Below are 27,411 nucleotides of genomic sequence, written 5' to 3'. Positions count from 1 at the left end.
CAGGACATCTTTGGTAGCGGGGGTGAGACCTCCAAGGGGCGTGGCACTGAAGGAGATCTGGTCTGATGAACTATCAGGTTTGTACTGCTGAGTAGGGTGAAGCAATAGGGAATCACATCTGAAACGCGTGGGCGACAGGACTGCTTTGCTGTCACTAGCAGTGACAATGTGCTTTCCCACCCTTCCTGCCCGGTAGCATTCAATCCTGCCGCCAAACAGAAATCAGGAAGACAGCTAAATATGTAAGCTTAAAGTATATGTTGTCGGCCTGCCCTAGAAATAATAACTATGGGAATGAGGCTATAATTGTGAATATTTTAAATGTTCTTAGAGCACCATGTTTGTTTGTTTTTCTTTGGCAGCTGTGGTATAGTAGAAAGACAAAAGGACAAGTCAGAACTGGAAATGAATTCTGAGTCTGCCACTTAGCTGATTAGCCTTGGGCAAACCAGAAAGTGAAAAACTAAATTTTATCATCTATAAAATGGGGGCAATAATAAGTTTCTTTTATGGCAATCAAATGAGGTAATTGTGTTTAAATGAACTTTTTTTAAAAAAATATTTTATTTATTTATTTGAGAGTGAGAGAGAGAGAAAGAGAGTGAGAGCGAGCAGGAGCAGGGGGAAGGGAAGAGGGAGAGGGAGAAGCAGACTCCCCACTGAGCAGGGAGCCCGATGCAGGATTCTATCCCAGGACCCTGAGATCATGACCTAAGCCCAAGACAGCCATTTAACCGACAGAACCACCCAGGTGCCCTAAATGAACTTTTTAATCAACAAAGTATCATATTCTTTTTGGCATAATAATAAAGCTACAAGGTTGTTCACAGTTGCTAGGTAAGGATTAGTTATGAAGTATGTAATAACTTAAGTTGTAATAATCAGCGAATAGTTAAGACAGCATGTAAAATGCTTTAAAAATCTCTATAATCTGCCTTCACTCAATTCAATAAAACGATTGAACAGACTTTTCAATGTCTTTTAATGGTATATTAGAACAAGAAACAGACAACATATTTCAAAAGCAAAAATAGGTATTTTGTTTTCTTACTCACTTGAATGGATACTGAATGAGTGACCCTTAACCAAATGAAGGTGCAGCATCAAAAATAACTGGCTATTTTCTCCAAATTGCCAGCTAGGTAGAGTGATTCTTAAATGATACGTCTTGTCAGCAAGAAAGATGATCCCAAGAATGAACAAAAATAGCCTCTGTTCAACAGCTGTGATATTTATAATTTATAAACTGTGATCATCTTTCATCAGATTGTCTTGGTGTCTAAACAAGAATGGATGTTTGCCATTTGTATATTTATCACTCTTCAGAAAACAAACTTTTATTACATCTTACTCTTTCTGATCAATGCATTTCTCTCTTCACATATAAACAGTATGATAACAGGCTTCTTGTTTGAGGAACACGACCTTGGAACTCTAGTGTCATGTACAATGTTAAAGATGTTCAACTAATCCTTAAACATTTATTTCCAATCAGCAAATACCTTTTAAGCACTGAAAGGCAACACTGAAGACTAGGATAACATGGAAGGAAGAAAGGGAAGGAGGGTGGGAGTGATAATCGATTCATTACTAAATTCTTGTCAGTCTTTAATACTCTGCCTGGGTGTCATGCTTCTAGTTTCCTCTTACTGTTCTTCCCCCACTTCTATTTTTCTTTAATTCGTGCCCTTCTATTGCCCTTGCTCTTCACCATGTCTTTGTGCCCTATATATTTTATTTGCTTTGCTCGCTACATGGTTTCCCTCTTCATTTCTTTCACTACTTCCCTCTCGTGCAGCTCTACGACAAGCTATTTCTACACTTTATACAAGCTTGCGCTAAATTACAATTGAGCAAATTTCGTGACTGTGCTTTATTGGAGAACTTTGCGCAAATTAGAATTGAGAGCTCTGGAGGAGGGGGCTCTTGCATCCACAAGGCAAGGGAACTGAGAATTATAAAATACGTGGAGGAGAACTGAGAGAGCACAGAATTGCGTCCTCCATGTGCCACGACCTGCATCAGAAATACCCCGCCCGTGACTCAAAAAACTTCCGGCAGCGCTCCGCAGACTGACCTTCGTTCGAGGCCCTTCCCCACCGCCGCCTCCCCCTGACTTCCCCTACACCCACATTTTCGTCTTTACGTCCCTCCCTCCCCACACTTCGGGCCCATTTCTCTTCAAATTCGACTCCCACCTTGCACGCCGAGATTCGGCCCCTCTCCGTTCCCACGTTCGCTCCCCTCGGTTTCTGTCACAGGGCCCCGCCCCCCCGAAGCCCATCCCCGCGCTCGGCTCCCCCCACAGGTGAAGGGCCCGTCTCCTCGCCGCCCCCTTCCCGCCACTCCCCCGCACACCTGGCGGCCCCCGGCCCTCCCCGGCCCTCCCCTCCCCCTCCGGCGCCCCGCCCGGCCCACAGCCGCCGCCGCCGCTCGCGCCCGCACGCCCCCACGCCGTCGCCGCCCGCGCCGCGCCCGCCTCGCGCCCCTCGGCGTTTCGGGCCTCCCCCGCCCGACCCCCCCCCCTCCGCGGGCCCGCTGCACTGTGGGTAGGCGGCGGCCGCACTGAGGAGCCGGCGGCGGCGGCGGCGGCGGCGGCGGCGGTGGCCGCGCTAGCACTGAGGAGCCGGCGGCGGAGCGAGGCTGTGCGCGCCGAAGATGGCTGAGAAGCAGAAGCACGACGGGCGGGTGAAGATCGGACACTACGTGTTGGGCGACACGCTGGGCGTCGGCACCTTCGGCAAAGTGAAGAGTTGAGTACGCGCCCGAGGCCGCTGCGCGGGGCTGTCCGCTCGCGGGAGGCCGGGCCGAGCGGCGGGAGCCCGGCGCCCAGAGCCACGGGCGGGCGCGGGCCTGGCGGCAGGTGGAGCGGGCCCCGGAGCCCCGCGAGGGTGGCGGGGGGCGGCGGCGGGGACGACGGGAGTCCCGGGGTCTGTCGGGCGCTCGCGGACCTCAGTGCCCGGGTCGGTGAAACCGGAGGTCGGACTGTTGGGCACGGTGCCTTCCAGCTGAGACGGTGTGGGCAGCACCGGGGAGTACCCGGTGCTGGTGATTGAGTTTCCAGCGCGCCAGGTGCCCTGCTGGGTGCTTTACGTGTGATCTCATTTAATCCTTACAGCGACTCGGTGCAGGTGTTGTCCTCACCTTGAAGGTGAGAAAACGCGGACCCCTAGAGGTTTGGGAACGTGCCCAAGGTCACACAGAATTTGGCAGAACCACGATGAAGTGTAAAATGTCTTCCAGTTCTGGCTAGGCCAGGGAGGTCCCTGCCATCCGACTCCTTCGTGCGCCAGGACTCGGGCGGGGTTGGTGGGGCGGACGCTTTGGGGCAGGTTCCGGGGGCCTGGAGGTGGGGGCGTGAGCGCAGAAGGCCGCTGCATGGGCTCAGGGCTTAATTAGAGCTGGAGGTCCGAGGGGTGCTTGACCAGTGGAAAGAAGCCTAGGAAGGCTTCTGGGATGGGGGGAGGTTCCTTGGTGTTGGACCTTGGAGCGTGCGGGGCTGAGGATGCCAGAACTGCTAAGACGTATTCTGCTGAGGTCTCTTTTCTTGGTGATGGGATCCCATTTTGGGTGTAGAAAAACAGGCTGCTTTTTTGAAATAGTTTTTAACTTGTTACTAGTTAAGTATTGAACTTTCCTCCTTTTGCTGTTAATAACAGTCACATGGGATTTAATTAATCTGTCCTCTCTCCTGAACTTATTGTTTTACGTTTGATTGTTATAAATTCAGAATTGTAAGTCAAACGTTAGCTTTTCTCTTTTTGCTGTAAAAATGTTGGGTAGGCAGCCTGGAGATTTTATCTCAGGCCTCTATTTCCTTGTAAAATACGTATTTTAACCTCAAGTCATGGGTGTTAAATAGGTAGAAGGAACTCGTTCATTCCTGTGGCAAAGATTAGCTCCTATTTACTTCCACATATCTGAAGCTCTTCTATTCGGAAAGCCCTTACTGAGCACCTACACTGTGCTAGACACTGTTCTAGGCAATGGGGTACGATAAGGAACATAAACCAGATTAAAATCTCTCCAGTGGAGCGTATATTCCAGTAGGGGAACACAAAAAATCATCAGAATATATATGTAAGGTACGTAGTATGTTTAGTGCTACTGAGAAGAATGAATCAGGGAAGGGAGAATGAGTTTTGTGAGGTTAACCATTTTCAATAAGGTGATGAGGCAAGGTCTCACAGGCAAGGTGGTATTTGTGTAAAGACCTGAAAAGTTTATAAAAATCTTTGAAGTCCTATGTGGGCCATAAAGTCCTGGGATATTTATGAAAGACTTTAAAGTAGAGTGGATAGCTAAGAGAATATATTTAGAATGAATATAGGAAGATCCAGGCATTAGGTTAATGCCTGAAAGGTTACCTGTCATTAAATATCATTACTGAGGACTGCTGTGTTACGATATTATACAGTTACTCAAGCAAACCGTGCCTTTGCCATCTGGGTATGTACACTCTCAAAATTATATAACTTACCCTACATCCTTTCAAACTGTGTTAAAATGTTTGTCTTTTTGAATTCTTCTGTACTCTGAATGTAGACTAAAACACCCATCAGATCAATTGGCTCATTGTCAAAGGACAACCTAAATCTCTTTTGTATATATTCTTGTGCTGCTTCCAGGCACTGGCTTCTTAAATATAAACCAATGGAAGGTACATTGGTTTATGAGAAATCCTTTTACTGGAGGACCCAGTCTAATGGGCAACCAATCAGAGGGGTGTTTTTAACACTATGTTAGAGCCTCTCTAATGTTATGCTGTGATTTCCTATCTAGGATTAGAATTAGTACCATTGTTCAATAAAAATGATGGAAGTTGCTACAGTTCAGTTATTTAATTCTTCAGGGGACAAGAAATAAAAGTGCATGTATTTTTCAAAGTAAAAATACACCTTTATTGAGGTATATTTTACATATCATTCACCCATTCCAAGTGTACAATTCAGTGATTTTTTTTTTTTTTGTAACTTTACTGAATGATGCAACCGTCATTATAGGTGCAACCAACATCAATTAAAAAAAAATTTATCGCCACAGTAAGATCCTTCATGCTCATTTACAGTTCATCTTTGTTCTCACCACCAACTTCAGGAAACCCTTAATCTGTTTTCTGTGTGTATAAACTTGTTTTCTCTGGATACTTCTGATAAATGGGATCATTCAATATGGAGTCTTTCATATTTCCTTTAACAATGTTTTTAGGTTTATAGATGAGATAACATGTATCAATAGTTTATTCCTTTTTATTGCTGAATAATATTCCATTGCGTGGATATGCCACCTTTGTCTATACATTCACCAGTTGTTTTCGGTTTGGGGCTGTTAAAAATAATGCTACCACAAGTATTTGCATGCAAGACTTTGGGCACATGTTTTCATGTATCTTGGTTAGGCACCGAGGAGAAGAATTGCTGGGTCCTATCGTAGTTTCATGTTTAGCTTTTTGAGAAACTGCAAACTATTTTCAAAAGTGGTTGTACCATTTTGCAATCCTACCAAGTGGATGAGGGTTCTCCCTTTCTCCGCATCCTCACCAGCATTTGCTGTAGTCTGTTTTAAAGGCATTCTAATGGGTGTGAAATGATGTCCCATTGTGGCTTTAATTTGCATTTCTTTAACGAGTAATGATATTGAACATCTTTAGGTAGTTATTAGTCATTCATATATCTTATTGGGTGAGATGTCTGTTCATATCTTTTGCTTATTTCATGAGCTGAATTTTAAGAATTCTTTGTAAATTCTGGATTCGAGTCCCTTATTAGGTGAAGTTTGTAAATATTTTCTCCCAGTCTGACTTTTCATTTTCTTAGTGGTGTCTTTTGAAGTCTAAAAGTTATGAATTTTCATGAGGTCGAATTTATTGACTTTTTTTTTCTTTTTATGGACCTTGCTTTTGGTGTTATAGCCCAGAAATCTTTGCTTTAGGTTTCAAGGATTTTCTCTCATGTTGTCTTCTAAATATCTTCTAAATTTTATTGTTTTAGCCCTTACATTTAAGTATATGACCCATTTTGAGTTAATTTTTGAGTATGGTATAAGATGAGGTTTTAAGATCAGCTTTTTGAATGAATATCCAATTGTCCCAGCACAGTTGAAATGTATATGTTGAAAACACATGCACTTTTAACTGTTATATAATTTAGACTTTGTAAAGTTAATTTTTACTAAAAACAACTTAATAATAGATGATTTAGTTATATATATATATATGTATCTTAAGATTTTATTTATTTGTCAGAGAGAGACACAAGCAGCGGGGAGCGGCAACAGAGGGAGAAGCAGGCTCCCTGCTGAGCAAGGAGCCTAATGTGTGGGACTCTATTCCTGGGATCATGACCTGAGCCTAAGGCAGACACTTAACCAACTGAGCCACCCAGGCATCCCATAGATGATATAGTTTTATATGGCTATAAAAACATGGAGATGGAGGAATGAATAGCATTTTTTGCCTTTTCTCTTAACTGTTAGGCTAGTTGTAGATTTTGAAAAATTTAACTGCCCTTGTTGATGTACCAATTTATAGACTGAAGTTAGGTACAATAAGTGAAAATTCAGAGTGGCATAATTTTCATTTGATTGCATTCATTTCAAGTTATTTTTATTTTTATTATTTTTAAAGATTTTATTTGACACACAGAGAGAACAAACTGGGGATAGTAGCAGAGGGAGCGGGGGAAGCAGGCTCCCCACTGAGCAAAGAGCTCAGATGCCAGGGCTTCATCCCAGGACCCCAGGATCATGACCTGAGCCAGAGGCAGATGCTTGACCAACTGAGCCACCCAGGTACCCCTCATTATTTTTAAAAATGTAGAAATCCTCTATTTGCTGTTAAATAATGAAAGGCTTATTTTAAATGTTCTAAACTGATTTTCTTCATTCTGTTGTTTTGTTAGATTACTGCGGAGTGCTATCAAAACAAATTATGGGGGCTGACAGAATTTAAAAGTAATGTTTTTTCTCTACTTAAATTTTTTGTCCACATTGATTTAGTTCATACTCTTTTCAGGGTGGGGTAGAACTGCTGTTTAAGAGCTCTTGTAATTAGACTTGTTCAATTCTTACCTAAATAGTAAAGGTGATAGAAATGCTAGAAGAATAGATTTGTTGCTTGTGTTATACAAAGACTGGTTCAAGGAAAATATACATAATATAATGCTAATTACTTATTTAAAAAGAAGCCTGCTTTTTCAAGGTGAGTACTGATAGATTTGCTTTATGAAATATTTATTCTTCATCAGAATTGTACACTAAGGGATACTTTATAATCACACTAGCCTCTTTCTAGCCAGCAAAGTCTCACCAAGGAATTACCTTCTCTGTTTTTCAAATAGTTATTTGAATGACCCACAGAATTGGCTTTCAAGAAATTAAATATATATTTTACTAATTCCTCACTTATTTTTGAGATAACAGGAAAGATAAACAGATGGACTTTTTATTACATTTTATTTTTTAAACAGGGAGTGTTACCTTCTTTGAAATGTAAATACCAAGTTCCAAATGATAAATTGGATTTTGGACAACTACCTGGTCAGTTGGTGGACCTGAATGTTGTACTGTGGCATATTGGGCCCTTGCTATGATTGTTTTTTGACTTCCATGTAGTGTCATGGTCCTGAATAAGACATTTAATCTCTCTGGGCCTTGTTTTTTTTTTTTTTCTCTCCTAAAGGAGAGCACTAGAACATGTAATGTATCAGGTCCTTTACAACTTAATCATTAAACTGATTTTTAAAAAGATTTAATTCCCCCAAATGGATATTTTTTAATTGTTCCTTCTAGATTAATGGAAATTTGAGTAACTGAAGATCAGAGCTGAAATGTCGATGTAATGCAGAACAAAAGAAAAGGGAAACACATTTGTAACACTTTAATGACAAAAGCTACAACTTGACTCAGTTTTTGTATTTTAAATACTATGTAATGCACTTGATTTTATGTATTCCCCAGAGTAACCCTGAGTTTGGTATTATCTCCATTTTACAAATGAAGAAATTGAGAATCTATACCTTAAGTGACTCGCCCAAGGTCACAGTACTAAGTGGCAGAATTGGCAATCATAACCAGGATTTTCTGACTCCAGAATCTGTGCTGTATGCAATGTAAAGTCAAAATGCGTAGGGCGTTATCTTGAGTTTCAAATCTATAAGAAGGTAATCTTACATGTCTGTAGATATTTAGCAATAATTGAGAAAAAGATTTAAATGTCTTTTTTTAGTTCACATTGAGATAGAATAAGTACCCCCCCCGAAAATCCATCATATACACGTGTGATTAAAATTTATATTTTCATGTTCCTAACTTTTACTCTTATGCCTCAATTTATTTTCTTATATGGATGAATGTGCTGAATTCTAACAATTTTAACCCGAATTTCTTGGAAATACCAGGTAATTCTTTTTTTTTTTCTTACTATGAAAGTAACCCTGACTAAAGATTACCAGTAACCTTTAGTAACCAGAGTAAAGAGATTTTACAAAAACGATATGATGTCCAAGAAGGAACATATGGTGTAGGAAGGCATTAGCCCTGGATTTTAATTCCATTCCACTACGAGTTATATGGCTTTGGGAAAACTGTTAAGCTTCTCTGAGCTTCTGTTTCCTCCTTTGTAAGATGGCAATAACAACACTTGGTCTACCTACCTTCTAGAATTTTTATGAGGATTAAATTAGTCGAAGTACATAAAATGGCTTTAAGAATGATAAATTGCCATACAGATAAGTGGCAGTATTGTGGAGATGACTAGGTGCATGGCTGTTGTGAGTCAGTTCTGTACCATGTGTGAAGTGTTAACTGTTTGCTGTGTTTAGAAATGCCTTCAGTTCTGATAGAGACATTGAGACAGAGCTGTAATAATCTGCCACTGTGCTTTGGATGCGTGCATTGAAGAAAGCTCTAAATGACTAACTTATTTTTGTTATGTGAAACTTAATTATTAGCTTTTTATTAAAATGCAGTAGTCCTTTTTGGATAAGTCATGTAATCCCCCCCCCCAACAAATGTGAAAAATGAATAAAATAAGAATGAAAGGGAAGTAACAGTGAATGTTCATTTAAGTTACTAGCTGAATTGATTTTACTTTTAAAATTATGCAAATTCTAAACGAGTGTTAAACAGTAGTTCCAAATAATAAAGTTATATTTCTTCTCACATACTAGAAGGTTAGTGTTGAATCAAAATCAATTCAATGATTCTCTCAAAAATTAGGTAAATATTCACTTATCTTGTCATCCATGTTACTTTTCCTTATTCTGCAGTATTTGTAATGGTGACCACTGCCCCATTTAGTCTTCCGAGATTCCTGTGGTTTCCTTGATGATAGGGAAAGTATTTTGTAGAGAAAGTAGTTAATTTTTTAAAGTCAAGCTGATAATTTAATCTGACTTACAGAAAATCTAATCACAAATCAAAAGTCTCTTAATACAGCCTTTTTTTTTTTTTTTGCTGACTTAAATATCCTTTATGTGATTTCACATAGGTAATTTGGTCCTTAATTTCTGAATGGATTTTGTTCATTTTGTGTAATCAATTCACTGACTCTGAAAAGATACTTTCCCATAAGAAGCAATGTTCTAAATGGGGGATAGGTTCAGGGTAAGTCCACAGGGACATCATGGTATATAGTACAAAGAACACTGGATTTGGAAGACCTGGTGTGGAACTTTTGCTATGCTGTAAGCCAGCTGTGTGGCCTTAAATCAAAGACTCGATCTATAAAAAAGGAAATAAGAACACATGTTCTCTTACATTGTTGTGAGAAAAACATGAAAAAAATATAGTTAGTACTCATAAGTACTTAACTCTTATGTAGTCTTATGTAATTAGGTCCTGTTATGTACTTTAACTCTCAATTGCTGAATTCTGAGAATAACCTGTGATCTAGTTCTGAGACCAGAATTTATTTAATGAGGGGGGGAGGCAGAGTTTACTATCTTCTTCTTCTTCTTCTTTTTTTTTAAGATTTTATTTATTTATTTGACAGAGAGACACAGCGAGAGAGAGAACACAAGCTGGGGGAGTGGAAGAGGGAGAAGCAGGCTTCCCGCTGAGCAGGGAGCCTCATGTGGGACTCGATCCCAGGACCCTGGGATCATGACCTGAGCCGAAGGCAGACGCTTAAGGACTGAGCCACCCAGGCGCCCCAAGAGTTTACTATCTTCTGTTTTTTGTTTTTCTCAGGTCTCCTTTTATATTTCATTCTGATATGTTCAGAAAACTCAGTCTCTAGATACTGCTTACTGTCACCGTCTCCTATATGCTACTCCCAATGCCTGTGTGTGAACGTGTAATTTATATTCCAGATCCTGTGGCAGGGATCACAGAGCTCTTGAAAGAAAGAGGCAAAAGTTAGGAGAAGGAAGAGAATATGAACAGCAGCTGGCAGTTTTTATTTATGGGATTTTTGAAGTTTGACCATATACCTCAATTACCTTAGTTCTTTGGACTTTGATCCGTTTGCCATGCTGACACAGCACTGCTCTATCTAGGGTTTTTTTTGTTTTGTAAAAACATGCCAAAATACTCACTTATCTTGTCATCCATGTTAGTTTTCCTTAAAGCATTTGGTAGTATTTGTAATGGTGACACTGCCCCATTTAGTCTTCGGAGATTCCTGTAGTTTCCTTGATGACAGGGAAAATATTTTGTAGAGAAAGTAGTTAATTTTTTTAAGTCAAGCTGATAATTTAATTTGACCTCGCAGAAGATCTAATCTCAAATCCTCTAAGACATAATGAGTAAGTGGGTGGCACAAGACTCCTAAAATATTGAATATGTTATAAATAGAGCAAATCTACCTGGTATGTATTAGACACAAATATAAGAGCACCTTGAATCAGGTTGATTTTTATGGATTTTTATTTATCAAATGACTGAAATGTATATATAAAGCAATGTGTTTATTTTGAAATGTAGTGAACCATTTTATTTTTAGTATGGTGTATTAAGGAAAGAATTTCAGGCAGCTCTTATCTCTGCTAATAATAGAAATTTTTTCACCCCTTTAAGGGAACAGTATTCTTGCTTAAGTGCTCTCTTATGTTTAACCATGTTTGCCTTGCCTCTGATAAATTTTACCGTATTTCTTTAGACGGTGCCTTTGTTTTTAAAGTGGTAATAATCCTTTTAATTTTGCCCTTAGATTTTTTTTAAACAACCTTTTATATGGTTAAAGAGATTATCCTATCTTGCAATAAATGTGTCATTCTGAATGCCAATGTGTTGACTTATATAGATGCTTTTTTCAGAATTTTTTCTTCATATTATTCATGTAATTTTATGTAATATTAAAAACATGAGTCATGTGTTCTCATTTAACATCACTCAACTCCTAAAGTATAAATTAGTTATAAGGTAGTTATAAAGCTGTCATAATTGAAAATCATGAATTAAAAATTTTAAATATACCATAAATTGTTTCCAAATTCTTACTTTGCTTGATAAATACCATAAATATTAGTTAATTTCATTTTCTTTTTAAATGTGTTTGAGTATGACTTGGCACTATAAAGTATTCCATAATTCACTTCTCCCAGACTTAGTTAATGAAATAATAAAAACCAATATATATTTAACATTTACTGTGTTTAGTCATGTTGGATTTAAAGCAAAATGTTTTTACTTGTGGCAATGATACTACTACAGATGATTTACTAATTTAAAACAAAGTGGGAAGTAATCATCAAGAATTAAATGAGTCTTGTCTCACATTTGAATTCGAAGCCAAGTATATGATAAATCTACCTTTTAGTCAGATTTACACCAGGCTGTACTTAGTGCTCTACTAATTCACAGTTAGATAATATAACAGGTATACTATATGCTGTAAACTTGATTTCAGCAAGAATTTGACTTTATGTCTTACAATAGCTTTGTGGATAAGATGAAGAAATGTGCTCTATATGGCTTATTGCTGCTGAATAACTATTCCCAAGGAAATTAGGTGTCATCCTAAAGGGAAATCTTGGACATTGACTCTAATAATAAAGATAGTAATATTTCTTATTTGGGCTGGTACAAAGCTAGATGAGGTGATTAATAGACAAATTACAGAAGCAGAATTTAAATTTATATAAACTCTTGGATTGCTAGGCAAAACCCAAGAGGGTGAAATTTAATAGGGACAAGTGTCAAATCTAGCACTTAAGTTAAAAACAGAAAACAGGAGCATAAAAGTAGAACAGTTGATAGTAGTTCCTGAGATGCTGGAGTTTTAACTGACCACAAGCTTAGGAAGTATATGTTTTGAATGCTTTAAATGTAAAAATTGTTGTTGGAATGGAAACAGATGTGTATTAATTGGTAGTTTTATAGGTAGCATAGTTCCTGCTGTACTTTGGATTAAGCTAAAGTTTGAATATTGAGTTCATTTCTTGGTGCTACAATTTGAAAAAACTTAGCATTCAGAGAATGACCAATAAGGGGAGCCCCAAAAGAATGCCATATGAGATAGGGTAAAGGAAACATTTTCTATACTATTAATTAGAACATGTATTTTAAGTGTGATAGCTGTTTTTAAATTGCTAAAGTACCATCATCTAGAAAAAGGAGGCACCATATTCAGTGATGTTTTGAAGGATACAATGTGACCATTGGGTGAATATTTTAGGGAGGCAAATTATAATCCAGAATAATGAGGATCTTTTTATCAAGGAGCTTGTTTAAGAATGGTACAGCTGGGGCGCCTGGGTGGGTCAGTCGTTAAGCATCTGCCTTCGGCTCAGGTCATGATCCCAGGGTCCTGGGATCGAGCCCTGCATCGGGCTTCCTGCTCCGCGGGAAGCCTGCTTCTCCCTCTCCCACTCTTCCTGCTTGTGTTCCCTCTCTCACTGCCTCTCTGTCAAATAAATAAATAAAATCTTAAAAAAAAAATGGTACAACTGGAGCGCCTGGGTGGCTCAGTTGGTTTAGTGTCTGCCTTCGGCTCAGGTCATGATCCCAGGGTCCTGGGATCGGGTCCCACATTGACCTTCCTGCTCAGTGAGGAGTCTGCTTCTCCCTCTCGCTCTCCCTCTGTGCTCTCCCTCTCCCTCTGTCTTTCAAATAAATAAATCTTAAAAAAAAAAAAAAAGGGATGGCACAACTTGTACTCCAAATCAGTTAGATTTCTGTCATTGACATATTTACTTAGATTCTAGATGGTTATCAAAATTCTTATTACAAAATTTCAATTTCTTAAAAAAGATTTATTTATTTGAGAAGGAGTGCGTGCATGCAAGCATGACTGGGGTGGAGGGCAGAGGGAGAAGGATAAGCAGACTCTCTGCTGAGCAGGGAGCCTGATGTAGGGCTCGATCCCAGGGCCTGGAGATCATGACCTGAGCCGAAGGCAGATGCTTAACCAACTGAGATACCCTGGTGCCCCACAAAATGCCAATTTTGAATGGAAAGTTGGCATAAATAATTTATAAAGTGCTTTTTAACTTCAATATTCTATAATTGCCAAAATAGTTTTTCTAATGTGATTAATTTCCACACCTGCTATGACTTCAGACTTGTATTAAATCAACCTTGTAGTCAAGAACAATTAAAAAAAACAATTAAAAAGCCTATAGAAAATGTAAAAATCTGTTTGAAGTCAGCCAGGACTTCGGTGGTCAGTATCTTCCAGTGAGAAGAAAAATGCATTGGAGCAAGTCTGTTATTTTGTTTGGCTTTTCTGTTTGAGCCATTTGCTAATTTGTCATTATGGTACAAGTAAGAAGCCAAACAACAATGGCTGAAAGGCAGAAAAGATAAGCAGAATTTGAGTCTTGGGGAGAAAGCTGTTGGGAGTTCACAGCTTACTAAGGATGAGAGCTGCTGGTAAACAGTTGGGTGTCTGGTTGCAACCCTCTGAGGACTGAAATCCTTTTTAGAATCAGCTTAATTGCACACTTATTAAGATGATCTGCCTCCTATCTTTATTCTTTGGAGGAAGATCAAATCAGCTGGAGCTTCTACAGTTTTTTCATGTACAATGTTGAACATTCCAGGAGACAAGGCCAAGATAATAGAAACAGACTCATGGGTGATTCACATGTTAAAGTTACCAGACATGCACTTTAACTGTGATTAGTATGTTGAAGATGGAGAGTTTTAGCAGAGATCTGGAATCTCTAAAAAAAATAAAGGGAATTCTTTGACTGGAACATATAATAATTGAGTTAGGACTCCATGGATGCTTTAACAGCAGATTAGATTCTGTTGAAGAAAGAATTGGTGAACTAGAAGATAGGTCAGAAGAAATATCCTGACTGAAGCATAGGGAGACAAAATGATAGAACGTGTAAGAGACCTATAGAAAAACAGTGAAAAGTCTAACATGTATTATTGGAACCTGTAGGTAAAAAAGATCCTTGTAGGCTTAGGACTTTTTTTTTTCCTCTGGAAAGATGACATCAGGTTTACCTTCTTTTGATATAGTTTCTCTTAACATATACCAAGATAAATGTGATTTCTCAGTTCTGTTACTGTAATACCAGTATTTATTTTGAAAACGACCTGTGACTATTGAATTACATCTGGACTGAGAGGTCTCTGAAGGGACATGTAATTCTCCAAGGAACTATATTATTACTTCATTGTTCCACCAGCATAAAACTTGTACAGAAAAAGATATTCCAGCTTCCCTTTATGATGTCTCTTCTAACTCAATGCACCCCCTGTGGGAGGCTTAGAAGCTGCATGAATGGGCAGTTATTTGATGTGGTTACTGTTTGAGACATACAAATGCTGGAATAGATTGTATCCATTCATGTGAGTGTCATCCCCCACAACCTACTCTGTGTGTGTGATGTGGGGTTAGGGAAGCAGGGATTAAATGTTTTAAGAACTGACAAAGATGTGTTTGATTCGGCCTACTGATAAGCTGTGTTTCTAGTCCTAAATCTTTCTAAAAAAACTAAGTAAAACTGGTGTTAGATCACTACCTATTGTGTCCTGTGAACATGAATGTTATTTTGAACCGAAGACTACTGATGATTATATAGAGTGGACACTATGCAGTTCCAGAGGGAGGAGAGAGGGAATGGGGCAGAAGCAGTATTTTTGAAGACATAATAGCAGAAAGTTTTCCAAAACTGATAAGCATGTCAAGCCACAGAGTCAGAGCTCTATGAACCCCAAGCTGAATAAATACAGGAAAATAATTCCTAGGTTCATCATTTGAAAACTGCTCAAAACTGGTTCCCTTTGCTTGAGGCTTTCCTATACTGGAGTGGACTGCATCTGTCTATGCAGAAATGAGAGAAGATGTTAAGAGAAAATCTTAAAAGTAGCCAGGAGATACCATCTTCAAAGGAACAATAAACCAATTTTCTCAACAAAGCAAGGAAACAGTAGAATGATATCTTCAGAAAGGTGAAAGAAATGAACCACCAGCCTATAATTTTGTACCCAACAAAAATATCCTTCAAAAATAAAGGCAAAATATATTTCAGATAAGCATAATTTGAGAGAATTTGTCACCCGCAGACCCACAGTAAAGGGAGCATCAAAGGGGATTCTTTCAGGCAGAAAGAAAACGATGCTTTCCCAGATGGAAGCAGGAGGAAATGAAGAGCATTACAAAGGGCAAATATGTGGGTAACTATATAGATACTGACTATATGAAATAGTCTTGTGAGATATAAAATATATATAGGAATAAAATACAACAACAGAAAAAATGGGAGAGGAAACATAGAGCTAGTGTTCTGAAGTCATTGATTATCTAGGAAATGGTAAAGATACTAATTTATACTAGATTTCTGGTAAGCCGGAGATGCTTGTTGTAATCTCTAGGGTAACCACTGAAATAAAAACCTAAAGGCCCTAGAGATAAAAAGTCGTTTGGTTCTCATTTTGTTTTGGAATGCTAAGTCATTTACTTTTTTTTTTTTTCCAGAAGGTTCTAATGTATTTTTATTTTATTTTATTTTATTTTTTAGATTTTATTTATTTATTTGACCAGAGAGAGACAGCGAGAGAGGGAACACAAGCAGGGGGTGTGGGAGAGGGAGAAGCAGGCTGCCCGCCGAGCAGGGAGCCCGATGCGGGGCTCGATCCCAGGACCCCGGGATCATGACCCGAGCCGAAGGCAGACGCTTAACGACCGAGCCACCCAGGCGCCCCTGTATTTTTATTTATTTAGAATTGTGTAGAGTTTGTCATCTTTCTATCATATAATATACAGTAATATTCAAATATCTGATACTAACATAACTTACTGACCAATTCTAATACTGAACACAGACTGTTCTATATGAACAATAAAAACAAAACCAGTGAGTTTATCTTAGAAAATTTAAATTCAGGTCATTATTTCACAATCTGGAAATCTGAGTAATCCAACTTTACGATGATTTTCTCATTCCTGAAGTTTGCTCTGTCGATGTGTGATTTGGGACTTCCTCTTGTCTCAAGCCATTTCTGCATATGACGTACTTTGGAGATGGGACCTTGCAGTTGTCCTTGCACTGTGCCCTGGTCAGTGTTCTGGACCCAGCCAACCAATCCCAGCTTTTTACCCTCAGCCTGAGGGTACTTGTGGAAAAAGACCCTTGGACCTTCCCAAAAATTTCATAACCCACTGATATCAGGGATATCACCTTCTGCCATGTTCATGCCCACACCCTCCTCGTCCTCCTCTCGGGCGCCTGTGTCTACACCGGCGACCAGCACGCCCTCATTTACTTTGCTGTTTAAGTAAGCTCTACTGAAAAATACTTTAACATTTTTACAGTGTAAAGCCAGTATAAACGTAAGTTTTAAAAATGAAGCTGAATACAACATGTTACGTACTCAGTTCTCAAACAGGTAAGCTGAAGAACAAGTCTTTGCCAAAAATTCACATCTTTAGGCTTTCCTGATCTATTTAAAATAGCACATTTTCGCACCTCCACCCTGTCACTCATACTGTATTTTCATCGTTCTCCATTATATTACCATTACATGTTTATTGTTTATATTCTCCACCTGAATGTAAGTTCCATTTATACCTGGTTTTTCAGCATTTGGAGGAATCCCTAATACACATTAGGTACTCAGAAAATATGTCAAGTGAATGAATGAACAAATGGATGCTCAGACCAACAGGGTAAAAACAACTAGGAGAAAAAGATCTTCAAGGATATGGGTTTGTTCTCTCAATAAAAATAGAGTGCATGTTACATACTGTATTATGGGACGGTTTCAGTCCGTGTTTTATTTTCTTGACATTTGGCAGCTCTTGATGAATACCTTTAGTCTGTCTGATCCACAGCAAAGGCTACAGCCCTACTCCAGCCTGCATTTTGACTGAACACAGCAATTTTTCTTACTTGATTCTTCTCATCCTTTGTCCCTCCTTCCTTAGCCTATCGCTGTTAGGCTTCATCCCTTCAGGGCCCTAATTTCTCAACTCAAGTGCTGGAGATAAAAGGATTAACATGCAGTAAGCACTCATGTTATAATCAAGAGAGGCTGGTTGTTGGGAGGTAAAATAGTGTGAATTTTGAGCTTGGGCACGGCAGGCAGGTATAGCATCTTGCCACTCACTGTTGTCTAATTCCTAATTTCTTCATCTGTAAACTGGGTGTAATAATATTTGTAGAGTTCCAGGAATTAAATAAGACATATATAAAGCACTTAGTAGTACTTGTTTAATCAGTGGTAGATAAAAAGGAATAAAGTCTTTTTGCTTCCTGTTCAGAACTATCCTTTAGAGAACTTTAAAGGGCTTTCGGGGAAAGGAAATTTGGAGAAAAGCAATGAGTCTGTGTTTTGTTTCACCATGGGTGAAGAAGAAAGGAGCCTTGTGTTATTTTGGCAGAAGTCTGGAGATGGTAGAGGTCAGAACATCTGTGCCTCAGAAGTCCCTCCTGACTCCAGAGGGAAAGCTCTTGGTGCAGTTGAGTAGGGGTGGCTGTTGCCTGCCGGGGCCCTGCTTGCTGACACATGTGGTGCCTCTGGGACCTGTCATAGCCTAAGTATGGATACAGTGTCATCCAGACATTCTTCCTTAACTTTTTTATTAAGCTCTACTACACATACAAAGAGGTACATACATTCTAAGTGATTTTTTTTTTTTTTTACCTAAATCCTCAATGGATATTCACAAACTAAACAAGCACATACAACCACTAAAGACACAAAATGGCCAGCATCCCACAAAACCCCAATTTGGGCCCCATTTTAGTTACTGTTTCCATCCTCTACCCCCACCAAGGGTAACTACTATCTGATTAGTTTCACCTATTTTTAAACTTTGTAGAAACAGTTTTTTTTGTTTTTTTTTTAACATTTTATTTATTTCACAGAAAGTACAAGCAGGGGGAGCAGCAGAGGGAGAGGGAGAAGCAGGTTCCTCACTGAGCAGGGAGCCAAATGCGGGGCTCGATCCTAGGACCTTGGGATCATGACCTAAGCCGAAGGCAGGCGCTTAAAGGACTGAGCCACCCAGGTGCCCCTGTAGAAACAGTTCTATTTGTGCCTGGCTTCTTTCACTTGAGCTTATGTCTGTTGCAAGTTGCAGCATATAATTGTAATTTGTTAATTCTCATTGCTGTATATTATTACATTAAGACTATACCATTATTTATGCATTCTTTTTTTTTTTTTTTTTAAGAAGGCTCCACACCTAGTGTGGAGCCACTGCAGAGCTTGAACTCACGACCCTGAGATCACAACCTGAGCTGAGATCAAGAGCCATATGCTTAACCCACTGAGCCACCAAGGCGCCCCTTTTTATCTATTCTGATATTGACGGGCCTGTGGGTAGTTCTTACATTTTGGTTATTATGAATAATGCTGCTTTACATATTCTTATACGTGTCTTTTTTTCTATTCATGATATATTTACTGTATAGATAACATTCAAAATCATATAATATTTTAGAAATACTGTTTTTTCCTACTTTTCAGATTTTTGTCATTATTAGGGCTACTTTTTTCTTTCTTTTAAAGATTTTATTTATTTGTTAGAGCACAAGCAGGGGGAGTGGCAGGCAGAGGGAGAAGCAGGCTCCCCACTGAGCAAGGAGCCCGATTCAGGACTCGATTCCAGGACCCTGGGATCATGACCTGAGCCGAAGGCAGCCGCTTAACAGACTGAGCCACCCAGGTGTCCCACTACGGCTACTTTTTGAATCATCAACTGTAGTTTTCTAGAGTACCTATTCATTTTTATTTAAGTTATTTTGAGTCTGTGAACAATACTATAACAGGTACCCACTAACATAACATTAGAGCTTTGGGTTTTTTCATTTGTCTTGTAGAGTTATACTTAGGAACTTCACAATGTTGTAAACACACAGTATACTGCTTTTTAAAAAATCTTTGATCTTATAAGGCTTATTTTATTTAAGATGATAGTCTACATTTTAAGTATGAAATCACTGTTCAGGAATAATTGTCATATTATCATATCCTTGAGAAATATCCTTTTTGTTGTTTACTAATTTGGTCAAGTGTTTTTTCTCAGCTAATGATTGATACATGTTTAGGCAAATGTGTCTTTTGTACATAGTCATTTGTTCAAAATAATTTAGAAATAACCTTTCTAAATATGAAAGGTTTATGAGACCTTGAATTTGAGAAGAATCTCTTTTTTCTGGAGTATAACTTTTGGTTTAAAAAAATCAAGTTTTATTAGAAAGAATCAAGTTTTATTTGGAATATATGGTATGTCTTTGAGAAAAGGATTTTGTTGTATTTTTTTTTTTTTTTTTTTAGTCCAAGTGCTGTTTCCAGTCATCTTGCCAGTGGCAACAGAACTCTTTAAAAAACAGAACTCTAGGGGCGCCTGGGTGGCTCAGTTGGTTAAGCGACTGCCTTCGGCTCAGGACATGATCCTGGAGTCCCGGGATCGAGTCCCACATCAGGCTCCCTGCTCAGCGGGGAGTCTGCTTCTCCCTCTGACCCTCCTCCCTCTCATGTTCTCTGTCTCTCATTGTCTCTCTCGCAAATAAATAAAATCTTAAAATAAATAAATAAATAAATTAATTAATAAAATAAAATAAAAAACAGAACTCTTGAAAAATGAGAAAGGAGCAAACTCTGCCCCCTGAGAATAGCTTTGGAGATAGCAAGATACTTGAATCACAATTCTAACATTAATTTCTTAATATGAATTTGGTAAATTTCTTAAGTTCTGTGATCCTCAGTTTTCCCCACAAAGGTCCTTATAGCATTTAAATAAGAAAATGTATATAAAGTGGGGCGCCTGGGTGGCTCAGTCAGTTAAGCGTCTGCCTTCGGCTCAGGTCATGATCTCCGGGTCCTGGGATTGAGCCCCACATTGGGCTCCCTGTTCAGTGGGGAGCCTGCTTCTCCCTCTCCCTCTGCCTCTCTCCCTGCTCATGCTCGCTCTCTCTCTATCTCTGTGTCTCAAATGAATAAATAAAGTCTTTAAAAAAAAAAAAGAAAATATATATAAAGTACTTAATATACATGTAGGCACACACATACATACAAAGTGCCCAATATGCTGTAAGCACTCATTATTATTATTATCATATGCCTTTGAGAAATACCTTTCTTCCTGTTGATATCATAGCCACCTTTCTCCAAATTGCTCTACTTCCTAAGCCCCAAACTTGTCTGCTCCTTTCACCCTGCTTTTGGAGATCCACTCTGGTTCCTTTCCTCAGCACCCTGTACTTTTCCTTCCATTTCTTAGATCTTTGCTGCTGAAAGCCTAAGTCCATGGACCAGCAGAATAGAGAGCTTTTTATAAAGATCTCAAAGCACTTGAGAACTCTGTATACATTTCTGCTCGTTATGTACTTAGGAGTGGATCACTGAGTCAGAGTATACATGTTCAGTTTTAGTAGTTACTGCGTGTTCTGCACCAATTTACACTTTTCCCAGGTGTTTGCAGTAATTTATATTCCCACCAGCAATAGAAAAGTTCCGGTTACTCTGTATTTTCACCAGGGCTTGGTATTACCTGTTTTTTAATTGTTGCTGGGTGGGCATGTTGTGATATTGTATTATATTGTGGTTTTAATTTACATTTCCTTGGTGACTAAAAATACTGAGCACCTTTTCATGTGTTTATTGACTAGCTACAACTCCTCTTTTCCAAGTTTATTTTCCTGGAAGACATTTGATTTCTTTTGAAATGCCTAGACTTTAAGTAAATTGCAGTCCTGGTGCTGATGGTTATTTCTTCTTCTACCAATACTTTTCCACATCTAGGAACTCCTGGAATGTAGTACCACAAGGGATTCCTTTGGACTTAAAATGTATAGATAATACTTTTTCTCTGACAGGTATTTGTTGTTTTTTCTCAGATATGAGAAATTAGCACACCCAGTTTGAATTCCCCTCTCAAATTCTAAAGCTGCAATATGAATAGTGTATGAAACATAAATTATATGTTCAAACAACCAAATATTAATGTCAGTCATGCATTCCATCCATACAGAAAGTAGTTACTGAATGTCAGTTATATGTCAGGCACTGTGCCAGATGCTGGGGATACAAAGATAAATGAGACACAGACCCCGCTATGAAGGAGCTGATTGGTTTAAAGAGGGAGATCAATAACAACAACCAAATAGGTAATTACAGCATTTGATGTTAAGTGCCATCATGAAGAGGAGCTGTGGTTGTACATTGGAGGGTCCTTTGATCCAGACAGTTGAATTGTTGGAATGATGGGGGGAATGGGGGTGGTGTTTAGGGAATCCTTACTGGAATAGTACTTGAGGTAAACTTCAAAAGACAAATGAAACTTGGGTAAGTGAAACATTGGAGATTGGTGATCAAGGACACAAATGGTTCACATGTTTAACTGAATTCATTTACTGTACTCAATAAAATTCTACTGAAATTTACTGAATGCTTATCATGGGCTAGATATATTAGCCTCGGAGATGAGAGAAAGCACAGCCCTGATGGGGAATTCAAAATGGTTCTGAATGACCAAAGTATACCATTTGAGGTGAGGGAATGGTGAAAGATGATACTGGAAAGGTACGCAGATGCCTAACTATGTACTACATAAATACTCTATGTGTATCTATGAAGCTAAATGAAGCCTCCACTATTAATCATTCAAAATACCTCCTCATTCCAATTTTCCACCTAAGTGCACAGAACATACTAGGATAGGTTCTAGCTTCCTAGTATCAGTGGAACCTTCATATTGTGTGGTACCATAATTTGACCTGTCTCCCAGAACTTCTGTCCAACACCATTATGGAAAGTTCTTGAATCTTCCCTTTGCTTTTTATTTCAGTCGTTTTGCCTTACCTGCACCTGGAGGGTGTACAGAAGACTAATCTTTCTTGCTACTGAATATTTCATAATGTATCCCCAAGTTTCCCCCTTGCTCCTTAAACCTAGGGCCAGTTTCAGGGTCTCACGGTAAGATCGTTAGAGCCCTGAAAGGAATCTTACAGCTAGGGTGATAAAAAATCCCACTCTAACTAGAAGACTATGTCCCCAGCATCTCGACTTGGAATTCTGAGTCCCACTGCACCCAACCCCAAGTCATTATTACATATAGTGTATAGATTCTATAATACTTCTAACATAATAGTATTATTTTAGACATGAGTGAAATCTGTTGGGTAATCATGGGACGCAGTGTGCTCTGTAATCAATATATAATCGTTATGAACTAGGTTTTAGAATCAGACAGACTTGGATTTAAATACGGATTTTAAAAAAAGATTTTATTTATTTGAGACACACACACACACACAGAGCACAAGAGGTTGGGGGGGGCAGAGGGAGAGGGAGAAACAGACTCCCAGCTGAGCAGAGAGCTCGACGCGGGGCTCGATCCCAGTACCCTGAGATCATGACCTGAGCCGAAGGCAGCTGCGTAATTGACTGAGCCACCCAGGTGCCCCTTAAATACTGATTTTGTTCATTACTAGTCATTTTAATGTCTGTAAGCCTCAGTTTCCTATAAAATTTCCTCATGGGGTTGTTATAAGGTTAAAATGAAGTATGTAAAAATATTTAGCATGTGTGCATATATATAGACATACAGCTGCTAGTTGTCCTCAGATTAGTGGGAAAGAACCATTAACTATCCTCAAATAACCCCCACTAGATATCACACAGGAGCTTGCTATCTGAAGTTTGTGCTTGCTTCTGAGAAAGACCGGGATTGCAATTAAATCCTGTAGTCATGGGGCACCTGGATGGCTCAGTGGTTAAGCATCTGCCTTTGGCACAGTTCATGATCCCGGAGTCCTGGGATCAAGCCCTGCATCAGGGACCCTGCTCAGCAGAGAGCCTGCTTCTCCCTCTCCGTCTGCTGCTCCCCCTGCTTGTGCTCTCTGTCTGTCCCTCTCTCTCTGTCAAATAAATAATATCTTAAAAAAAAATCCTGTAGTCATGTTGAAGAATGATGCCCATCTCTTTTGTAGTCTCTCCTGTGCTTTCTTTTTTTTTTTTTTTTAAAGATTTTATTTATTTATTTGACAGAGAGAGACACAGCAAGAGAGGGAACACAAGCAGGGGGAGTGGGAGAGGGAGAAGCAGGCTTCCCGCTGAGCAGGGAGCCCGATGCAGGACTCGATCCCAGAACCCTGGGATCATGACCTGAGCCGAAGGCAGACGCTTAACCAGCTGAGCCACCCAGGCGCCCCTCTCCTATGCTTTCACTTAGAGACCCTCCTGAGGGATTTAGTGTACATTTTTGTAGCCTAAATTTTAAGTCCAGTCATCCCAAATGCACCCTGAAAATTTTAGGAAACTTCTTCAGCTATATTCAGTAACATGGTGATAGACTTGATTTTATTTGTTTAGGCTAATAATTTTGTGGGAGCATAGCACTACACATGCCATGTTCCAATGAGGTAATACTTTTCAAGTGCCAAAAAAGAAACCTACAAATTTTGTACATAGGTCAGGGAGTTTGTATAGGAATAGGAAATATCACATGTAGCTATTGGGCCTGTGAAGCATATAAAATTAAATAAATTTTTCATGGACTGAAGCTTTGTCTTTGCTGACATAGTTCAAATTATTATGTAATATGTTCACGACCTTTACAGCAGAGGGACATTTGTGACAACCCTTTGCTTTTGTATGAGCCTAGCAGAGAAATAGATCATAATTCAGACCTAAAATAATACTTTGTTTTGTAATTGTTCCTTTTCTTTGTTTTACTAGATATAGTAATAATCTTATATATTAAAATTGAATGAGGAAGTAGTTACTATGAATTAATATGGAATATATAGGAAAAGAGTGTTTCCCATTATACTTGATGAAATTGTAGGGCCTGTGCTTGTAAAAAATGCTAGACTTTATTGGGAGTAATACTAGAAATTTGAAAAATTAATTTTATCTTTGTACAAAACAGTCATGTATACAACTACATAACACAGTTATATACATACAAGGGAACATTACTCAGCAATAAAATAGAATAAACTGGGGTGCCTGGGTGGCTCAGTCGTTAAGCATCTGCCTTCGGCTCAGGTCATGATCCCAGGGTCCTGGGATCGAGTCCCACATCGGGCTCCCTGCTCTGTGGGAAGCCTGCTTCTCCCTCTCCCGCTCCCCCTGCTTGTGTGTTCCCTCTCTTGCTGTGTCTCTCTCTGTCAAATGAATAAATAAAATCTTTGTAAATAAATAAATAAATAAAATAGAATAAACTGATATGTGCAAAAAGAAAAAATCCACAAAAGTGGATGAATTTCAAAAGCATTAACCCAAAAGAAGCCAGAGTTGAAAGGCTACATACTAGATGGTTTCATTTATAGAATATTCAGAAAAATACTATAGTAACAGAAAACAGATCAATAGTTGGCAGGGGTTGGGGTGGAGGAAAGGGACTAACTACGAAAGGGTATGATGGAATTTTTATGTGATGGTGGAAGTGAGCTACATTTGATTTTAGTGATAATTACATGACCATATATGTTTGCAAAAATTCATGGTACTAGATGAGGGGCAGATTTTAAACCTCAGTAAAATGACTTTTAAAAAAAAGTTATACTCAGGGTACAGTGTTATATTAAGTGGGAAATTTTTTTGGGGGGGTAATTTTCAGTATAGGTTGGAGTGGTGAAAAAGGGAGATATGGAGCAGCTGACTGTTGAAAGACTTTCTGTTTTTTTTTTTTTAAAGATTTTATCAGAGAGAGCACGAGTGGGAGAGCACAAGCAGGGGGGAGCAGCATGGCGCGAGCCAAGCTACTCATGCTGTTTGACAAAGTCCAAGTATGGGGGACGATCCTGAAAACAGGAGACTCCACAGCTGGCTCCTGCTCTTCTCTTTCATTTTGTTTATGGCAATCTTTATAATTGTGGGAATATTTCTGGGGTTTCATGATAAAGTGACTACTCATCTTAGTTACACCTATCTAAGCAATCATAATGAAACTAATTCCACGAAGAATTAGTTTCTATAGAACAAAATAACAAGACGGTCACGCTCTGTCTAGCACCTTTCTCTTTGCGTACTGTTTTTTAGTTTTAGCGAAAGCCAATAAGCAGAAATAAGTAAAGGTCATGTTAATCATTACAAAGGAAAAATGAAAGAAGGCTATGGCTGTAATCCAGAAAATGATCTAAGATTTGGAAAAACAAAAATATCCTAACATATAAATAAAGTTCCTCTGAGGCTGTCAGGAGGAGATGCTTGCAACCTGACCCTGTGTCTGTGTCTCCTCATTCACCGACGCCGTCCTTTCCTACGAGAGACCCACCCCGGCTGGAGCTGGACTCCGGCAGCAGCAGAGGGAGAAGGAAAAGTAAACTCCCCACTAAGCAGGGAGCCCAATGGGGGGCTCGATCCCAGGACCCCAAGATCATGACCTGAGCCGAAGGCAGACGCTTAACTGACTGAACCACCAGGTCCCCCAGTTATTCCCAGTTCTGCTTCTTGAACAATATAAATCAGTTTCATTCTTCTGTATGACAGCTCTTCACCTTACCAAATGTAAAATCCTAAAAAGCATAGACAGTGTAAGTATGGATTTTTTCCCATAAATTCCATAGCTTTAGAGAGTATTTTGTATAATTTGGCTGTAATTTAGGAAAAGCAAAATGAAACACGAATGAGTGGTAAATTTGTAGAACTCTTTAATCCAAGAAATTGTGTGGGCTATGAATTTATTTCCATTAGTTCAAGGATGGTAGTTCAGCAAAATTGGAAATTTGAAGTAAGTTCAAACCTTTTGAGTTTTAAAGAATGCTAAAATAGTGAATTCTATTCAGCTGTGATTGGCAGACATCTTCAAAAAAAAAGAAGAGTGGCTTAAACAAGATAGTATTTTGCTCTCATAACAGTCTGAGCAGGTGGTTCAGAATGTTGTTGTACCCAGTGGCATCAAAAGCATGGGCTTCTCTCTTCTGTTGCTCCCACCTGCCTAACCCTGTCCTCAAGGTTCAAGATGGTGGCTTTGGAATTCCAGGCTTTAGGATGGAGAAGGGGATGAAGAATAAGCTTGTGAGGCACATTTCTGCTTACATATTATTGACCAGAATATAGTGATAGGGCCACATCTAGTTAAAAGAGATGCTAGGATGCAGTCTCTACTCTGGGTAGCCATGTGCTCAGGTGTAATTTGGTCTTTATGTCTGGGAAGGAAGGGTGGGATAAATATTGGGTATGACAGAACTACTTTGTTCACTTTCTCAAGTGTTTAGTACAGTGCTTACCATACTAGGCATTCATTAAATAGTTGTTCCATTTATTGCTTGTATTGATCTGGATATTTACTCTGAATACATGATAAATCATGGCAAATTTGTCTATCCCTGGCATTTTTTTAAATGTTCTTTCTTATCTGTGTTCTGCCTTTACAAAGAAGGTATTCCTAATAGCCTGCAGACAGATTTAATACCATACAGAATTTATTTTAGCTCCTTTATTGCTGATGTTTCTTCCCCTGTAAAATTTGGAATCCTGTTAAACCTCTCTTTTCATGTGTATTTGGTCAACATAGTCCTGGCATGTGGAAAGTACCCAGTAAATGTGTTTAGACTGAATAAATTAATGGAAATAAAACTGATGAATCCAAGCCTTTTTTTCCAGTTACTTCCCTAGAAGAGTTTATGGCTATAATACAGAAGAAATTCTTGGTCTTAAATCTGTTTTTCTTATAAGATTTTAGGAATATTCCTTTGGCTTTCATGTAGAATATGATGAGATAATTTGGATTTAATTAATTATTACTAAGTACTAATTCACTTAACAAGTTATTAGGCAATAGGGACTAATATAGTTCAGCAAAAAGAAGAGGCGTTCACAATATATTTGACTCTTTTTTTTTTTAAAGATTTTATTTTTAAGCAATCTCCACACCCAACGTGGTACTCGAACTCACAACCCCAAGATCAAGAGTTGGAGGTTCCACTGACTGAGCCAGCTGGGCTCCCCTCAATATATTTGACTCTTGATATCAGATATTCAATTAACTTATCAGCATCCCTATTTCAAGAGATAATGTCCTTTCTTTTCCAGTGTTTCATGGGGAAAAATTTCTTC

At 39.0% G+C, this 27,411-nt stretch overlaps 1 protein-coding gene and 1 pseudogene across 2 annotated transcripts in view; one reads left to right on the top strand and one right to left on the bottom strand.

The window, feature by feature from the left end:
• Positions 1-2,590: 2,590 nt before the first annotated feature.
• PRKAA2 (protein kinase AMP-activated catalytic subunit alpha 2) overlaps positions 2,591-27,411 on the top strand; it is a 68,756-nt gene continuing 43,935 nt past the window's right edge. For both annotated transcript variants that reach the window (XM_032428126.1, XM_032428135.1), the window contains exon 1: positions 2,591-2,752. In XM_032428126.1, coding sequence (XP_032284017.1) covers positions 2,659-2,752 — 94 coding nt within the window. In that variant the 5' untranslated portion in view covers positions 2,591-2,658. The remainder of the gene's footprint in view (positions 2,753-27,411) is intronic.
• LOC116647020 lies at positions 16,183-16,675 on the bottom strand (annotated as a pseudogene).

The sequence above is a fragment of the Phoca vitulina genome, unplaced genomic scaffold (genome assembly GCF_004348235.1).
Source record: "Phoca vitulina isolate PV1807 unplaced genomic scaffold, GSC_HSeal_1.0 scaffold2, whole genome shotgun sequence".
NCBI classification, from domain to species: Eukaryota; Metazoa; Chordata; class Mammalia; order Carnivora; family Phocidae; genus Phoca; species Phoca vitulina.
The sequence above is the reverse complement of the archived record's forward strand: the minus strand, read 5'-3'. Positions and strand labels throughout refer to the sequence as shown.